The sequence below is a fragment of the Neocloeon triangulifer genome, unplaced genomic scaffold (assembly GCF_031216515.1).
Source record: "Neocloeon triangulifer isolate White Clay Creek 2 clone unplaced genomic scaffold, ASM3121651v1 ptg000017l, whole genome shotgun sequence".
In the NCBI taxonomy this organism is placed as follows: Eukaryota; Metazoa; Arthropoda; class Insecta; order Ephemeroptera; family Baetidae; genus Neocloeon; species Neocloeon triangulifer.
Window position 1 is genome coordinate 3,974,068 of NW_026775559.1, and position 18,869 is coordinate 3,992,936.

At 35.3% G+C, this 18,869-nt stretch overlaps 3 protein-coding genes across 5 annotated transcripts in view; 1 reads left to right on the plus strand and 2 right to left on the minus strand.

Annotated features, from left to right (window-relative positions):
- Window positions 1–3,118, minus strand: LOC132203162 (TBC1 domain family member 15). Of its 2 annotated transcripts, none has more exons than XM_059630711.1 (12): window positions 2,912–3,118; window positions 2,481–2,563; window positions 2,292–2,417; window positions 2,113–2,227; window positions 1,837–2,054; window positions 1,507–1,781; window positions 1,335–1,446; window positions 1,081–1,279; window positions 802–1,019; window positions 551–748; window positions 372–488; window positions 1–311 (listed from the first exon to the last, which is right to left on the minus strand). In XM_059630711.1, the coding sequence occupies exons 2-12, from the start codon at window positions 2,505–2,507 to the stop codon at window positions 66–68; spliced, it is 1,851 nt and encodes a 616-aa protein (XP_059486694.1). In that variant the 5' UTR covers window positions 2,508–2,563; window positions 2,912–3,118; the 3' UTR covers window positions 1–65. The 2 variants fall into 2 exon arrangements, with proteins under 2 accessions (XP_059486694.1, XP_059486695.1); XM_059630712.1 differs by lacking the exon at window positions 2,912–3,118 and adding an exon at window positions 2,740–2,871.
- A 285-nt stretch (window positions 3,119–3,403) lies between these two features.
- On the plus strand, window positions 3,404–5,852 carry LOC132203169 (stomatin-like protein 2, mitochondrial). The gene is made up of 8 exons (XM_059630725.1): window positions 3,404–3,607; window positions 3,992–4,153; window positions 4,216–4,363; window positions 4,415–4,535; window positions 4,770–4,897; window positions 4,951–5,222; window positions 5,277–5,405; window positions 5,620–5,852. Exons 1-8 carry the CDS (start codon window positions 3,584–3,586, stop codon window positions 5,785–5,787), a joined length of 1,152 nt encoding a protein of 383 aa, XP_059486708.1. The 5' UTR covers window positions 3,404–3,583; the 3' UTR covers window positions 5,788–5,852.
- Window positions 5,853–6,238: 386 nt separating this feature from the next.
- The window catches only part of LOC132203053 (uncharacterized), a 31,257-nt gene continuing 18,626 nt past the window's right edge, over window positions 6,239–18,869 (minus strand). For both annotated transcript variants that reach the window (XM_059630497.1, XM_059630498.1), the window contains 4 exons: window positions 17,433–17,602; window positions 11,366–11,502; window positions 11,120–11,305; window positions 6,239–9,719 (listed from right to left, as the gene is read on the minus strand). In XM_059630497.1, coding sequence (XP_059486480.1) covers window positions 9,598–9,719; window positions 11,120–11,305; window positions 11,366–11,502; window positions 17,433–17,602 — 615 coding nt within the window. In that variant the 3' untranslated portion in view covers window positions 6,239–9,597. The remainder of the gene's footprint in view (window positions 9,720–11,119; window positions 11,306–11,365; window positions 11,503–17,432; window positions 17,603–18,869) is intronic.

Sequence of the window (18,869 nt, forward strand, 5' to 3'; positions counted from 1 at the left end):
TTCTTTTTTTCAAAATTACTCAAATAATCTGAAAAGTAATTGAAAATATAAGACTAGACTCTCAATTAAAGAAAGGTATGAGACATGGCCTTTTCAAACGCATCCTCATCATCATCACTTGGAGTCATGTTTGATAACTTCAAGTGCTCCTCATGATCACCAGTTTCTGGGTCTGGAGGTACAGGAAGGCCGAGTGTCACACAAGCCATTATTGGAAGTTGTTCTGCATTTGACAACAACTGCATGTACATTGCTTCTGCTTTACTCAAAATGGCCTCACGGTCAATGTTCATTGACAAGCTGTTGACGTGCTGCAAAAATAATATGAGTTTAAAACCTTTCCAAGCAGATTTTATGTTTTCGACACTTACAGCAAGGATATCAGACAGTCCATTCTCATTAGCCATTATTTCTTCCCGTTCAGTCTCAAGAATAGCAATGCAAAGCAACAGATGAAAATTGCGGCAAGGGAGATCAGTCCAAAGGACCTAAACATAATTAATAAAAATGTAATGTTAGTTTTAAATTATTATCTTAAAAAAAAACTAACCTCCCATATCACCATAATGTCGTCATTAGTGAACTCTCTCTTGAACAAAACCAGAAGCCAACGAAAGCAGAAAAAGAGATTTCCTGATTCGTGAGAGTTGAGATAATTAGCAAGGACCGGATCAAGGATTTGCAACAAACAGGCCAACTGCAGCAGCTGCTCTTTCATGCTTGTTTGCTCCAGCATAAAATTACCCATCTAATGAAGTTTTTAAGTTGAATTTGTTTTGTAAGCTATAATAAAAAACATACAACTTTTTCCATAAAACCAACAAAGCACCAAAATGCATCATGCTCATTGTCCATCAGCATCAATATCGGACTAAGAAGGTCGCTCATGCCTTGCACGTAGCCCAGGTCAAAGTTGTACATCATGTAGCTCATGAGAATGTTGTTCAAGCTTTCCAGGTTGGGATTGTCATCCCCGGCAAAATAATCTATGGTTCTATCAGTTCTGTTCACATCCTTGCCTTTTATAAATAGATTGTTAATATATTTTTAAATAGAAACATATTCAATGCGTAGACTAACTTATGAGACTTTTCCTGTCTTTGAATAATGAAAATCTGTCCTCCTGCTCAGGTGTGATGCTACGCCACTGTTGGCAAAGAGTCTGGTACTCCTGGATTTTCTTTTTGCGCAACTCAGCTGCTTCTGTTTGACTGCAGTTGTAGGGAATATAGTTCAGCAAGTATTTCCAGACGTCATAACGGAGCACAGGATCTATTCCCTGAGAGTAGAATAGTAGTTAATTGAGCAAAATTAGAGCATTGTTGTCAACTTACACCACGGAAAATTGTCATTAAAAGGGTGTCTACTTTGATAACACTTCCATCTTCCTGAACATGCCTCATCCACTCTTCAACTGAAAGAGGATCACCTCTTTTTATAGTAGGTCTGAAAATTAAAAATAAATAATAAATTATTGTTTAATTTTATACAACCTAAAATACTGACCTTGGGGGAAGAGACATTGCAGGATGGTCCAGTGTAGATGGAATCACTTCGTATTCGTCACCTTGCAATGAGGGTTGACTGACCATCTCATCGTCCGGCCGCAAGGTGTTACTCAACCCTGACGCCACAACTCCGGTGAGTTTCGAAAACGCAGTCAGTGTTGTCTCAAAAGGTCTGTCATGCAAGTCTTTCATGAACCGAGCAACCAAGTTACCCTGTTCCCCAAACAAATCCAGCTCAGCGAAAGATTTGCTCAGTTCGCGATTGACACAACCCTAGTTAAGGGAAAAATAAGTTTTTTTTTTAAAGACAAATTTCAAATGAAATTACTTTAACGTAGAACTTTTGTCTGGAACGTCTAGATCGCTCAAGGATCACAAAGCTTCGGAAGGATGAGATGAACTGCTGGGCGTCTCCATGCTGGAAAACTACATCAAAAGTGGTGCCATCCTTGAGGTCAAAGAACATTTTGTTTGTGTTCCGTCTCAACTGCAGACTTTTTAAGTCTTTTACATTTATCCAAATTTTTCTTGATTCCAACTTTTCATCTGCAAAATGGGTTTTAATTTAAGTTTTTGGCAGTTAAAATTTATATTGCTAAATCACCATTGATAGAGGGAGGCTTAGGTTTTTCTGTGTTTACCACTTCCCATTCAGTTGGGTCAGACTCGACAGACAAGTTTCTTTCCTCTGGCACCCATAGTAGCCAACGATCATTGTTCTTGGGAATGAAAAATTTAGTCAATTACTTGATTAGAAGATCAAAGCACAATTCAATATATTACATGTTCCAGAACAGACAAAGTTCCTGAAGACACAAAGCTAATAAATGTAGATGAGGAGCAGGCACTTTCGCGCTCATTATACTTCTCCAGCTTTTTGACGATAACGCCATGGTGACTGTAAACCTCCTGAGAATAAAAGTTAGCTATGAAAGATTAGTTCGTAAAAATTATTTACTCGATATTACACACCTTGGCTTCATCTGGTGCTTTGTCCATTTTTCACTTCTTTGGGTATTCCAGTTCTGATGATCAGCAGTTTAGCACCCTGATATCTACAATTTTATTGTAAATTAAATAATGTAGCTTCCCAATTAGAGGCCTTATAATTTCGACCTTGGTTATTTTTATGTGCAAGTTTCCGATTTTTATCCCAGGGTTTTCGTGAAAGCTTTGTTTCGTAATTAAAATAGAAATTATTTGGAACCGAAAATTAATTGAGAGAACTCACGTGCATCTTATTACGCTTATTACGTTATGTTATGTCCTGATTGTGCAAAAGAACAGCAGTGAGTCATCCAAATGAGGATGTTTTCTATTTTCAATCTTTCTTTTGCGGATTGCGGAAAGAAAAAAGTAGAGATCTAGAGATTTGCTTGATTATTGAGAAAACAAGAAAATACCTCTGGCCCAAGCAGTTTTTGTCGCCCTCACAGGGATGAAAGTTTTGATGTCGTAAGGAGCGAAAATGACAGACTTCTTTGGTTACAATTTTCCTGGCGAGCAAAGTTGAGACTTTTTGTTTATCACCACCTCCTCCTTATGGAGTGGGGTAAATCATGGAGTTATGTTAAAAAAACCTAAATGCGTCAGAGGGTCAGAACACCAGCTGGTATAGCCTCGGGAAAAAAAAGAAAAATGAGTCGACAGCGCCATCTTCGAACAGAAACGCAAACTTCAAAATGCAGTAAAAATCTAACTGCTTGTCTATTGTCTAGTAAAGTATCTTCCTGTTCCTGATCCTGAGACTGGCACCACTTCATCTTCCTTTTTCCCTCTCGACCAACCATTGACGTCCAGCTCGAGGAAGATATTAGCATCAAATTTTAAAAATGCGAATCAGCGTGCTTAATTTTTCCATAGTACCTCCTTTTGATCGTCTCCTAAACGTACTACCCATTTTCATCACAACAAAGCGAGGAGTGCGAGGACAGCGACAGCATTCATATTTTCTTCATTGGGGTGAAAATTTAGGACCCTTTAAAAAGTATCCAATTTTGAGCTTTCCCAGCCAGAGTTTTTGATGCAATTGTAGAGATTTCTGGACAGAACTAAAGCATTAACTGGATTAACAAATGGCACACTTCGCTTTGTCAAGGGTACGTGTGTAACTGTAACTCATAAAATACATACAAAATATAACACACAACAACGGAATCTGTATAAGAGAAGATTTTCATTTTCTTATTAGTCCTTTAAAAGTGAAACTAAGGTCTCTGTCCACAACACCGATTATCGCTAGCTATGGCGGAAGCGGGTCCAAAACATTATCATTGCGGCCGGCCAGCTACTGATAGACTGCTCCTTCAATCTGTGGATGAGCCTTGATTTTTGAACATTTTTTTTCATTTTATGTATTTTGATTTAGGTTTTATACAAATCTGAATTTCTAGCAAAATTCTAATTTTACCTACCCCAAGCTATCATAAGAACATACCATTTATGAATTTGTAAAATTAACAAACAATTTTTTTTCATTGCAGTTAGGCGTTCTTGGAGCGAGACACTCTGCAGCCCTCCCAATCTCAAGAGTGAATTTGCCAAAGCAAAACTTAAAATCCTCTCTGGTCTTCAATGGAATGCAAGTCAGGTGCAAAGGCTACGCACCGATCAACCTTGGTGTCTTGTTCGTACCTCAGCAGGAGGTGATTTTTAGTACAGAGAAGTTTTGGACTCAATAGTATAATGATTATGTAATATTTTACAGGCGTGGATAGTTGAAAGATTTGGAAAGTTTCACAGAATACTTGAGCCAGGTCTCAACTTCCTGATTCCTGTCGTGGACAGAATCAAATATGTCCAGTCACTCAAAGAAATTGCCATCGACATTCCCTCTCAGAGTGCAATCACTTCAGGTAATTTCATCAGCATGTGGTTAAAAAATCATACAAAATGTTATTTCATAGACAACGTCACCCTCAGTCTGGACGGTGTGCTTTTTCTGCGGATATTGGATGCTTTCAAAGCTAGCTACGGCGTCGAAGACCCTGAATTTGCTATCTCACAACTTGCACAAACTACTATGAGGTAAATGCAAATCATCAAATCTGCACCAAATTAATTTTAGGCCTTTTAAGGCTTCATAATGTCCATAATTGATAAGATTCTATTAATATTTTTATAAATTTGTATACTCGCATACACCTTGTGGTATGTTGTAAGTTTGAACATCACTATCAAAATAAAACCATTGTAAACATAGATAGCATAGAGCACCTCAGGAAAAGTAATTGAAAACATCTCTTAAATTGTCCTCCGCAGATCTGAGCTGGGAAAACTGTCTTTGGACAAAATCTTCCATGAAAGAGAGTCGCTAAACGTGTCAATCGTTGAATCTATCAACAAAGCTGCTCTTTCCTGGGGAATCACATGTCTGAGATATGAAATCCGTAAGATTTTTTTTTGCCTTGTAAATTATTCTTAATTTTTGAATGGTTGTTAGGTGACATCATTCTCCCTGCCAGAGTTAAAGAGGCAATGCAAATGCAGGTTGAGGCTGAGCGTAAGAAGCGAGCTGCCATTCTTGAGTCCGAAGGTGTGCGAACAGCAGACATCAACGTGGCCGAGGGCAAGCGCCAGGCTCGCATTTTGGCCTCTGAGGCTCATAAGCAGGAACAGATCAACAAGGCTGCTGGTGAGGCGACCGCCATCATGGCCGTGGCAGAGGCCAAAGCTAAGGGAATCAAAGTTGTTGCTGAGTCTCTTCGTTCAGAGGTGGGATTTTTTTAAATTAAGAATTTTTTAGAAATACATTTATCAAAATTACAGCAAGGAAACAAGGCTGCTAGTCTGACTGTGGCGAGTGACTATGTTGATGCGTTTAGACACCTGGCCAAAACCAACAACACCATTATTCTTCCAAACAACGTTGGGGACGTCAGCAATGCAGTAGTTCAGGTAAAATTATTGTAATTTTATTGCCAACGTCAGCTATGAGAATATACATTAATTAATATTTAATAAATATTAAGTAAGACCTTCAGAAACTTCTAAAAAAATGCTAGATAAACTTGGATAAGATGAAGAGATTGGAAATGATAAAAAAAAATATATGCTTTTATAAATGAATTTACTCTAATCTGAGCTTATCTTTTTGCCTTTTGTGTTCCAGGCTATGACCATCTACAAGCAGCTGAACTCAAATTCAGAAAAAAGCTACTCGAGCGCTTTACCCTCAAATATTCCTGACTTGTCTGAATACTACAGTGATGATGAAGAGAGAGCGCAGGCTCAGCTAAAAGTTGCTGAAAAAACCTCGAAAAACAAAACAGACTATTAGATTATGCTTCTCAAGGAATGGACTGTTTTTATTTAATTAAAAAGATTCATAAGCAATGAAAAATATTTTCCTTGTGTATTTATTTTTTCAATTTAAAGAAGGTTACTACTTTTCAAGGTAGTAGGAAAACGTCTCGTCTTTATTACTTAAAAGTCATTAAAAGTTTTTTATAAAGTATACTAATTTTGTGTGGTGTGAGAAGCGTGACAGCAATGCGTGCCGGAAGCGTAAAAGGACATTTTGTATTCCAGCTACGCCAAACGATTCCGAGTCCTGACACGTTCGTGTGTATGCGTGCTGGCCGTTTTATGTCTGGGCAATAAAAAGACAGGCAAAACCTGCTTCCATCTCTCAGGGGACACTAGAGAATAGAAATACTTACATACAAAACTCCAACACAAACTGAGCTGCAGTTTCCAAAAGTCGGTCCCTGGGTAGCAATTAGAAGTTAAGGGAAAATGGGAGAAGCAATAAACAACACGGGAATCAGAAAAAAATCGGTAGTAAATCATACTTGAGTCGTTTGCTTATAACTAATTAATTTATTTATTTTCGTAATTGCTTAGTGTAGTAATATGTTCTCTTGGTTTTCTCAGTTTATTTTCTTTAATTTCTCACAAACTTCACAAATCAATAAGCGGGCAATTTCTTATCAAACGATTAAACAGTAAACGCATAACAAATAAATTCAAAGAATATAAAATCACTCGTTTGGTTTTTTGTATAAAGGGAGACTAGAGAGAGTTTAAAAAATGTAAAATTTCTAAGTTCCCATGATTCTTGCAGCTTTTTTTTTTATCAATCATTCACGCGCGCTGCTTTTTTCTGAACACGGGCGCAGCACTTTTTATTAATTGAACTCTGTGAGCGTCGCTCTCTTGATTATGAAGCACTTCTCTCTCTCTCTGTACATAATTAATATTTCATAAATATATACACTGCATGTTTTGTAAGCGATTATGGCGTGAGAAACGTTGCCTGCCGCGAGATCGTACAGAAATACAATTTAATATCAAATCCATTAGCGGAGTAGTGTGTAAATCATGCGTTGTGCGCCTATATGGTACGTCTCAGCTAAAACACTCCTGAAAATCTTGTGCCTATTGCGATAGTTATAGTTAATTTCATTGCTAATTTTGCTCTACAATCATAACAAGGGTCCTAATAATTTATTCCGTTTTATAACAAACACTGATTGCGGAAGAACACGTTATTTTTCTCTCACAGTATAATAACGAGAAAAACGCACAGATATTTTTTTACGTAAGAAAGGGAGTCTTTTTTTAAAGATTTATTTTCTGCAGGAATATATTTTCTTGGTAAAATTTGGCATATCTCTGAAGGAGTTTACCTATAATTCCTATAATTTTTTTTCGTCTTGTAATAAAATTTGTTTTCAAATGGTACAAGGTATACATTTTTGGACTTTGTAATCTGTTCTAGATAGAAAATGGATTGATTGTGAGTTGTGAGAAGAAGTTATATGTTTTCGATAGCACATTGTTTATATATTTGTTTTTGAGCAGGGTCGGACCATTTTAGTATGTTTTTATTGTAGCAAAGATGTGTGTATTTTGTGAAGAACAATTTAGATTTTGTAAGTGCATTGGTGATTTATCTGCGTTAATATTATTAATACAAGATAAAAAAATGGTGCATAGTCCAGATATTTTTTTAAACGCTTGAATTCGATTAATTGAAGAAAAAAATAATAGCTACATAGATTTAATCACGCAAATTAATCAAACAATTTAATATTTAACATGCAGATGTACGTTTTTCTATAGCGTCACACCATTGGAAAGGGCCGTGAGCTTCGACGTAACAAACAGGAAATTTTGATTTATTGTCAATTCAAATGCTAATTTTTTGAAGCACGCATTTTTAATTTCGTAAATATCATATCCCAAGAATTTTTTTAATGAACTTCTATTAGTTGCTTTTAATTCACCAATGATAAAAATTAAATTTATAGGGTTTTGAAATCTAAATTAATCTTTTGTTGATCAGACTTAAATGATGTTGATTAAAAATTCAACGTGCTAAGTGCTAACAATAAGATGTTTTTACCGTAAGCATTTAATTTTTTCTCTTCGAGAGATTGAAATTCTGAATAAAAAAAGAAAAAATTAATTTTAGAAATCTGATGGGAAAAATTAAAACCAAGATAGTCATTAAATAGAGCTAAATTCACAGAGTAATTAGGACTTGTCATAAACATTTGAAACAATGCAGTTAAAAGAGTTTCAAGTTCTAAAGAGCTCTTTAACAGAATGACTCGTTTCTCACACAGGTATCGGCGTGGCAAGGCTCTCTTCTTTAAACAACACTCACTTCTTGTAATATAGAGTTACCACATTATGATTATTTTTTATTGTTCTTAGTTTTGCAGCTGCTGGCGTACATACGATATTACATTATTTGCTGGGTGCTCCGAACCGAATCGATAAAATCTGGCCGCGTCCGTGATGCTTTTATCAAAAGTGCTAAAATCGATATACGCGCAGTGAATTATTGTAGTACAATAAAATTTATTACAACTGCTTCAAGCTACGCGCTGCACACCCACTGCAAAATATGCTCATAATTAGATTTATTTAACTCGGGAAGTGTTTGAGATCGCTTTGAGGCTCCACCACAACTTGATTTCATATTTAATCGAGGCAGTGGGCACCAATTATTTTGTGCAAATAAAAAAATCTCCGTCCAGTTTGGTATATTTTGATAATTTTTCCTTTTTTGATCAAGAGGGTATAAATATATAGTGTGTTGATTATTTTTACAAACCTTTGTATTTAATAATAACATCCGTCTGATGCTGATCTCTCTGTTATAATTTCCGCCAAAATTCCTCTGCAAATCTTGATCTCAAAACCATCAGTCTGTTTTCATCTTTTATGCGACAAGAGACATGAAATGTTGATATTAATTTCTTCATTGTCAGCTCGATATAAGAATAAGGTTGATTCCTTTTATGAATATACAATAGCTTTTATTCGTTAACAATTTTAGACTTTTTTATATAGATTTTTCAACCTCAGATTTTTAAATTGATTGCTTATTATCATCATTATGAGAATTGCCACGTACTTGTCCCTAATATTCATTAATTGGGTTGATTGAAATAGGAGTATGTGTATAATATATAATTGCTTTAAAATTCATAAAGTGGTGAGATCTCTCCTTTAGTATTATACTTTGGGTAATTTTAACATGTATGTACTCTATATTATCAAGCTAATTTCTGTTGATGCATATTATTATAAATTGCTATGCGACAAATATTGCTCAGTTGCGAGACAGCTATATTGGTCCACAGTGGTGTTCTTAGTGAAATTGCTTCTTCTTATTTAGATCCACGGGTATACAAATACATAATTATACGTTTCTCTTGTTACAGAATATAATTATTTCCTTTTCATAAACGACTTCTTCACTCCATATTACTAAATTTTAAATCCGAAATTCAGCGCAGGCTTGAAAAGAAAGCCAGCTGTGATAATTGAGGTTTCAATCACATCATACGTTGAGGGCAGCAAAATTTCGATTGGTTCCAACTTGCGGAATGCGAAAAGAAAAGTTATAGTTCTGATTGTATAAAATTAAAGTACGATTAACAAGTAAGGTCTTTTTTGGTGTCTCAGGTTGATGTCTCTGGTGTGTGAGAATGAGAGTAAGAACTGTCCGCAAGTTAATTAATATAGTGTGTGACGATGCTCTTGCTGGATTGCGCAATGGCAGAGTCCAAAATTATCCATACACTCACACAGGCGGTAAAACGTGATAATTAAAGCGCAAAGTATTGCGGTGCTACAGGTAGTTGGGTTTGCACAGGCAGCAAAACGAACCCATACTGCGGTACAAGGAGCTCCGGCGCCTTCGTTTGCTCCATTTGCTCACCACTTCGTCTCCTCCTAAACCTAATTGACGGCCTGCAATAAGGATAAACACAATTTGTATAGTCTGAATAGTTTTTCCTTTAAACGATTTAATAATAATAATAATAATAATATAATAATAATAAAAAAAAAAACGGAAGAAATTCTTTATATAGTACAATAATCAATATACTTGCTAAGTTTTAGAAAATCAAATATTACTCTGCTGCTCGTAGACATATAAATGATCACATAAGCACAAATCATGCAATTATGGAAAACCACTTGAATAAATTGAAATTACAAATTAGGCCAATTTTTAATATATTGATTATGGTGCCAAATAAAACTTCAATAAAAGCAAATAGATCGTAAACATCAGCCAACTTAAGATTATTACGGAAAAAAACACATATTTTGACGAAAAAACGGACTGAAATTTTTCTCTCTATTTCTATTAACTGAACCCTAATTTTGACATGATATAGTCTAAAAAAATCCTATGATTTGCGTTGACTCTAAGTTTTAAGAAAAAGTTAGGGTTGAGCAACGAGCATTAAATTTGCTCTCTGATACATTGGAAGTTTATTTTGCATGAACTTGAATGCACACACGCGCTTTTGCACCGTCGGAAACAAAAAATGAAAAGTCTAACAAGCTAAATTAGCAAGTTGTGTTTGCTCTGCGCTCTCGCGGGAACGTCGCCTCAGAGATTAATCTGCGCTCCAACTCCTTCTGCCTTTGGCAAACAAGACGTAATATTCACCCGAGTGAAGCGGCGGCGGCTCTATACACTCCTGTCATACACGCTCACGTACGCCTGACCTTCAGATTTGCACGCGAAAAGGTCAAAAGGAGCGCATTTTAAATTCACACTTGCGCTTCGCAAGGAGTGAAAGGAGGAGCGAGAGAAAGAGAACCAACGAAAAGAGGAGGAAGGCGTCAGAGTTATGCAACGCTCACAACTTACATGTCGAGCGGATTGCCTAACTTTGTTACACGCGAGAATGCTCATAATGTCAGCAGTGGTTGAAAAGCGTTCAAACTTTGAAACTAAATGGACTGTGTGAGCTGTCTCCGAATGCTGAAATATGGAATGGAATTCCATACGAAATTATTTTCAAATTGAAAAAAAAATATAATGAGTGTGGTGGTCCAGTGCAAAAACTGGAAAACAAGATAATATAGTTCAGCAAAATGGCTTGAAAAAAAAGCTGACCAGCGCATTCACAATTTTTACATGAAAAGAGTGCCAAAAGAGGAAATTGGAGTGGTTTTAAATTAGCCTGAAAATTATTATGGTGATAGTCAACTTAAACTAAAGATGGCATTTTATTAAAGTAAGAATGCTTTTTATATTTTATTAAAAGGTTTTTAAAATTATTAAGATGCAAAAATTACTCTAAAATTTGGATGTAAATATGAAACTAAAACGATGTGAGTGGACTTATTACCTTGAGAAATAGTGTCTTGCTGCTGCTGGGGCATGTATTCTTGCATGTCGGCGATCAGACCGTTGATCTCCTCCGAGTCCTTCTTGATGCTTGCCAGCTCCTCCTGGTTGAAGTCGGGCGTGATCGTTTTGCACAGCAACAACTGGCTGATTAGATTGCCCATGTTTGACGGACCGGGTCGATTTTCTGTAAGAAATTAAATGATGGCTAAATATAGAGCATTGGAATAGGTAGGCGCCAACTGACCATAGTAGCCCGACATATCCATCGGAATGACCTGCACCAGTCTCCTACACTTAATCAGTTCGCGAAGAAAAAGTTGCGTGCACATAAAGAGCAGTATAAAATGTTGATTATCTACTGGGATGCCCTCAGCTACATCACTGAAACACAAGAGCATTGCCAATTACTACCTTCAGCTTTCATTACGGCGCGGCTTTTTAATTAACGCACACAGTCGATAGCGCCGATACGCTTTTTCGTTTATTATTCAATATAACGCAGCGTCGCTTCGGAGGGAAATCATCGCTTAATTTGAAACTGCCTGCAAAGTCGCCCACCTCTTTCGCAGCAGCGAAACTTTCCTCTGAATAACTAAGCAAATAAACTCGTCCGCTCGAATCTGCTCCTTGGAGCCTTTGAAGCAAAAAGTAAATTTGGAGGGTCGACTGGAAAATTCGCCTTTTCCTCTCCTTCTTTCTGCGCCTTTGTGCAAACAATTCAAACCAAAACATTACGCTGAAAAATTGGATTATGCTCTTACAGGGAACCATTTGCTTATATATTATACTATTTTATTCACCAAAATATTGATAAAATAAAAATTCTAACAATATATTATTTAAATTCAGCTTTGGAAACACTATATACAGTGTAAATTATAAAATAAACAATAAAGATTTTAAATCAAAACAAATTAATCATGTTAGGTAAGAGGTTCAATAAATTTAATTAAAATAAAAAAAGTACAATAAACTGCAAAAATGTTAGCTTTATGATTTTTATCACTTCAATAGTTTGTACACATAAGGAAACGATTTTAAATTTTAGAAAAGAGAAAATACAATTAATAAATTATTACATATCTAGCCATTTTCCCCACAGGGGTAATTACCAGATCGGCCATTTGGCCGCGTAGCCGACGATATATAATTATAATATTAGTTTTAATATTTATAATGGAAATTATAAGATACAAAAGCTTAGTTTTTTTATTATTTATTAACGTGATTATTAATAACAAATTATTATTTTAAGATAAAGATTTTAATAGGAATTACATAATATATTATTCACATATGGGATTAATAATATTACTAAACTGCTTTTATTGGTTACATAATAAGAAAAGAAATAATAATTTATGTATTTATGTATTCTTGATTAAATATAGATTAAAGATTATCAACCTAATCGATGTTAATGTATGTGCAAAAATAAGCGTAACAATTTCACGTTTCTATAATCTTTGGCGCTACTGAATTATATAAATCTATTAAAATTCTAACGAGAATTGGTTTTGAGTCATTGTCAGACAATTATTGATGTTTAAGCGTTTTAGACAAATAATTTTCGGGTTCAGATTTACAGAGGAAAGAGGAAGGCGACTCTCCCGAGGCCATTTACACACCGACTTTGGCAGTCTTGGTTCACACCGGTTCACACGACCGGGGCGAAGTTTGTTGGCGTGTCCGCCTTTGTGTGTTTGCTAGAGACCGTGCAGAGAATTATCGGAGTAGATCGAGCGCGCGGGGTGCGGAAATGAGAGGGAGATCTTTTGCGTCGGAGCGGACGCTGCTTTTCATAGAACGGAGACGTTGATCGAGTAGGTTTAAAGTTTAATGAAGCCGGCGCCGACAGCACAGGTGCACGGCGTGTTGCATAAACCAATTTGACAAAATCGTCTTCTGATCGAGTGAACGTGACAGTTTGAGTTTGGCTCGGATTAACTCGGTGCCTCTCCAGATTTTAATGCCAGGACCATTTTTCGATTGGTTCATTACATGAAGGCTTTGATACGTCGAATTTCTCAAACAGGCTGGCGGCAGCGATTTGCAAAGACGAATTTCGACTTGGCAATTCAAGCTCCGTGACTCTAACAAGAGGAATGAGTTATTCCCAATGATGAATTGGTCTTTATAAGCATCACTTCTTATGACTAATGGATGAAATAATTTTGAGCCTAAATCATTTTCTAACAAATCGTTACACAAGAAAATTTATCAAATTTATATGAAGTATAATTTAAAAATGATTCAAATTATTAAATTTTAAAGAGGTTTCCAAAATAGATTAATGCTTTTCTGGATAATTCAGCTCTGTCTTAAAAATTTCCTGATATTATTAGTTTATAAATTAATGCTCAAATTCTTTGTCTCAAATAATTTTTGAAGCAAAATTTTAAGAGAAGATAGCTATGAATGAAAAAATGACTGATCAACTTTTTTTCCTAAAATTAATTCCTATCTTTTAATGTTTTAACGAGTTTTGACTTGAAAAACCACCAAAACGTGGATAATAAACTTATTAATTAATTTATTCTTTGATAGAATTTCTATTAAATTGCGTGAAAAAAGAAAAGTGAAATATTAAGAATGTTTACTTTGAATAACATTTACCTAAAAACCAATTATTTTGTCATAAAAATAGACCTTCTCCAACGACTCCAACTAATACACCCGCAACCCGCATCTGTATAATTAGGATTTTTTCCCATCTAACTTTGGATTATACTGTGTGAGGATATTAAAATCCAACAAAAAATTTCATACAGCAAATAATTGTAAATTCATAGATTCAGAAAATTTAAAATGCTCCCTTTTTCAATTTACAAGTCAATAAAAAAAGGACCGACTAACTTCAAACAAAGCAAAAGGTTGTTATTTTCATTTGAAACGAGGTTTTTCAACCAAATAAAACTCATTTCTATGCTCGCCGAGCTCTGCATGTTCAGCAAAGCGAATAAACGCCAGCTCTGGTTGCGGAGCGGCAGAACGAAAAGTGCTGCCGGCAGACGGTCGGAGTGGCGGGTCACGTCACGAGCCATAAAAGCTGGTGCGCGCCCTTTAATTGGTAATTGAAACTTGCAGCCGAAATTTATGTACTTTCGCAACAATGCAGGAATCATCAAAGCTGGGCGTTTTTATGACGTCACGCACGTGAGAGCTACTCGTCGTTAACCCACGGGAATTAGCAGCAGTCTTCTTTTTTTTTTGAGAAAAAAATTCGAACGTGTATGCCACATACGCACTGCTGCTTTTCGTCTCGTTGCGAACAATGGATGAGAGAAGAGCGGTCGGCGCCTCCCTGGGCGCGGAAATACGCCGGAGAAGTAGTGCGTGTGTGCCACTGCTGTGTTTTCAGAGGATCCGCACCGGCGAAAAACACGCGGAAAATTGAATTAAGCGGCGGTGGAAATCAATAGGCGGTGCCCAGAGAGCGCGCGAACAGGTCGTTTGTGTGTAAAACGAAACTCGACGGCAGTTGCGAGAAACAAACTCATGAGCCCGAGGCTGCTCTCAAAGTCGAAAACACACTAGGGTGAAATTTGCGGTATTTGACACCAAAGTCTGCGAGAGACCTCAAGGGCTACCTCCTGTGGCTTTTTGTTCCTCATAAGTCATAACCCATAACTGAGCAGTAAAAAATATACATATTCCTACTCTCTACTGTCGACAATAAATAATTATGATGCGAGCTGGAAAATTTATATTAAAAATGGGGGTATATGGACAACTTTTTTTAATCAAAACTAATTGAATTTTTATTTTCTTCTGATAACATATTTTGAAAATTTCACCACTAATGGAGAAAATCTTCATTAAAAGTCGATCTTTTTACAAAAATTGAATGCCGTGGTCTGAATTTTGAGATTGATTTTTAGGTCTGCGACGTCTAACAAGAAAATTCTCTCAGTCCAGGCAGACCTAAACAGAAATTAAAAAATTCAATCCTGACACGCAAAATTTTCAAATTAAACGTCTCCTGAAGAAGATTTTTTTACGCTTTAGTCGAACATTTTGTAAAAAACTGAATTTCTGGACTGATTGAACATTGTAAAATGCTCGTCAATAACAAAATTTAAAATGATTGCTGCAAGCGACAATTTTGAAAATTTTTCATTTACGTCCAATAACAGATTTTGGAGATTTCACCACTGATGAAGAAAATCTTCATTAAAAGTCGATCTTTTTACTAAAATTGAATGCCGTGGTCTGAATTTTGAAATTGATTTTTAGGTCTGCGACGTCTAACAAGAAAATTCTCTCAGTCCAGGCAGACCTAAACAGAAATTAAAAAATTCGATCCTGACACGCAAAATTTTCAAATTAAACGTCTCCTGAAGAAGATTTTTTTACGCTTTAGTCGAACATTTTGTAAAAAACTGAATTTCTGGACTGATTGAATATTGTAAAATGCTCGTCAATAACAAAATTTAAAGTGATTGCTGCAAGCGACAATTTTGAAAATTTTTCATTTACGTCTGATAACAGATTTTGAAGATTTCACCACTGATGAAGAAAATCTTCATTAAAAGTCGATCTTTTTACTAAAATTGAATGCCGTGGTCTGAATTTTGAAATTGATTTTTAGGTCTGCGACGTCTAACAAGAAAATTCTCTCAGTCCAGGCAGACCTAAACAGAAATTAAAAAATTCGATCCTGACACGCAAAATTTTCAAATTAAACGTCTCCTGAAGAAGATTTTTTTACGCTTTAGTCGAACATTTTGTAAAAAACTGAATTTCTGGACTGATTGAATATTGTAAAATGCTCGTCAATAACAAAATTTAAAGTGATTGCTGCAAGCGACAATTTTGAAAATTTTTCATTTACGTCTGATAACAGATTTTGAAGATTTCACCACTGATGAAGAAAATCTTCATTAAAAGTCGATCTTTTTACTAAAATTGAATGCCGTGGTCTGAATTTTGAAATTGATTTTTAGGTCTGCGACGTCTAACAAGAAAATTCTCTCAGTCCAGGCAGACCTAAACAGAAATTAAAAAATTCGATCCTGACACGCAAAATTTTCAAATTAAACGTCTCCTGAAGAAGATTTTTTTACGCTTTAGTCGAACATTTTGTAAAAAACTGAATTTCTGGACTGATTGAATATTGTAAAATGCTCGTCAATAACAAAATTTAAAGTGATTGCTGCAAGCGACAATTTTGAAAATTTTTCATTTACGTCTGATAACAGATTTTGAAGATTTCACCACTGATGAAGAAAATCTTCATTAAAAGTCGATCTTTTTACTAAAATTGAATGCCGTGGTCTGAATTTTGAAATTGATTTTTAGGTCTGCGACGTCTAACAAGAAAATTCTCTCAGTCCAGGCAGACCTAAACAGAAATTAAAAAATTCGATCCTGACACGCAAAATTTTCAAATTAAACGTCTCCTGAAGAAGATTTTTTTACGCTTTAGTCGAACATTTTGTAAAAAACTGAATTTCTGGACTGATTGAATATTGTAAAATGCTCGTCAATAACAAAATTTAAAGTGATTGCTGCAAGCGACAATTTTGAAAATTTTTCATTTACGTCTGATAACAGATTTTGAAGATTTCACCACTGATGAAGAAAATCTTCATTAAAAGTCGATCTTTTTACTAAAATTGAATGCCGTGGTCTGAATTTTGAAATTGATTTTTAGGTCTGCGACGTCTAACAAGAAAATTCTCTCAGTCCAGGCAGACCTAAACAGAAATTAAAAAATTCGATCCTGACACGCAAAATTTTCAAATTAAACGTCTCCTGAAGAAGATTTTTTTACGCTTTAGTCGAACATTTTGTAAAAAACTGAATTTCTGGACTGATTGAATATTGTAAAATGCTCGTCAATAACAAAATTTAAAGTGATTGCTGCAAGCGACAATTTTGAAAATTTTTCATTTACGTCTGATAACAGATTTTGGAGATTTCACCACTGATGAAGAAAATCTTCATTAAAAGTCGATCTATTTACTAAAATTGAATGCCGTGGTCTGAATTTTGATATTGATTTTTAGGTCTGCGACGTCTAACAAGAAAATTCACTCAGTCCAGGCAGACCTAAACAGAAATTAAAAAATTCAATCCTGACACGCAAAATTTTCAAATTAAACGTCTCCTGAAGAAGATTTTTTTACGCTTTAGTCGAACATTTTGTAAAAAACTTAATTTCTGGACTGATTGAATATTGTAAAATGCTCGTCAATAACAAAATTTAAAGTGATTGCTGCAAGCGACAATTTTGAAAATTTTTCATTTACGTCTGATATAACAGATTTTGAAGATTTCACCACTGATGGAAAAAATCCTGAAGTTACCTTCGTATTTGCGGCAGAATGACCGTGACCGAGTGCTTGAAGGCCTCCACGCACTGTCGGCGCAATTTTCGGATGCGCTCCCTCATCTCGGGCCCGTCCTTGGTGTGGTGGCCTATGTGGATGAGCAAGTCGCGAAACGTGGCCACTTGAGTGTTGATCTCGGCAATTAGCTGCAACAGAGGAAATAGCCAGGTTCGTCAATAATCAACATACTACATGACTCCAATGGAAAAAATGAGACGCGACACACAAAAGACACTTTTACGACGTGCTGCCTTGTTAAATTTTTATCTTCGCGTGAGTGCGCTAGCCATACCATAGAGAGGCGAGGGGCAACCGTGCGAGATAACATCCAAACAGTGGCTGCCCGCTTTTATGTTTCACCTTCATAGGCGTTCGGAAAAATTTCCCCCCTCGCTCGGAGATGATAAGTAGTATTAGGGTTTATTTCTTTCCTCAGAGGTAAAAAAATTCCTGAACGAAAATGACTTTTTCTTTATCAAGTTTGATTTGTAAAGAAATTATCTGACGACTTTAGTGGTATTTGCGTAGATTTATCTTTAATAAGACACCCTCGTCAGATACAAATTATGAACATAAAAAAATTTGACTTGTGTAAAAAAAAAACAGGCTTTATAGTTGTTGAAAATCGTTTTATACCTGTATAAAACAAAAGTTTTATAGTAAAACAATTGAACTTACCAGATTCGGTCACAATCTGTGACCAAACGTCATGAGAAATAAAAATACCTTTCCCACCCAGCAAAAATTAACAGAACGAGAATGGAGCCTGTTTCGTGTTGTAGAAGCTTCACACTGACAATTTTTTTGCTGATTTTTTTTTTAATATCAAGTATAGATTCTGAATTATTGGAAAATTATTTTATAAAAAAAGTTTAAAAAAATTTATACAAGATTTGTTCAAAATGGATACAAGTAGAAAAATAAACATTTTGTCTTTGACTGATAATTTTCCTATAAAAAGTATATTATGATTCTTTTTCTGCACCATCTAAAATTCAAAATTCATTGATTTTATTATAAATCATGTTTTTTAAAATAGCTTTAATGTTAATTCTCTTTTCCTGAGGTCTGGGTTGCTTGTGTAGTGCATAGATTTACTAAAAATAGGGTGAAGGGTGTAGGTAAGCTGTTTAAATGATCAACCGTGCAAAATTTAAAACTGGCAATCTAAATAAATTGGTGTACCACAAGGCAATCCCTGCCCAAATCAAGATAAATCATCCAAATATTAATAAGACATGAATGAAAAACTACAAATATTGAGAGAAAAGAAATCGCATAAATTTTATTCATCATTTTTTAAGTCTTCCCATTTAGTATAATTTCTTTAATACAAGAATCTTTGAATATTTCTGGAAATTTTATCCGAGCTAAAAATCACTTTGTTGTTTATCAATAAACCGCAATAAACCT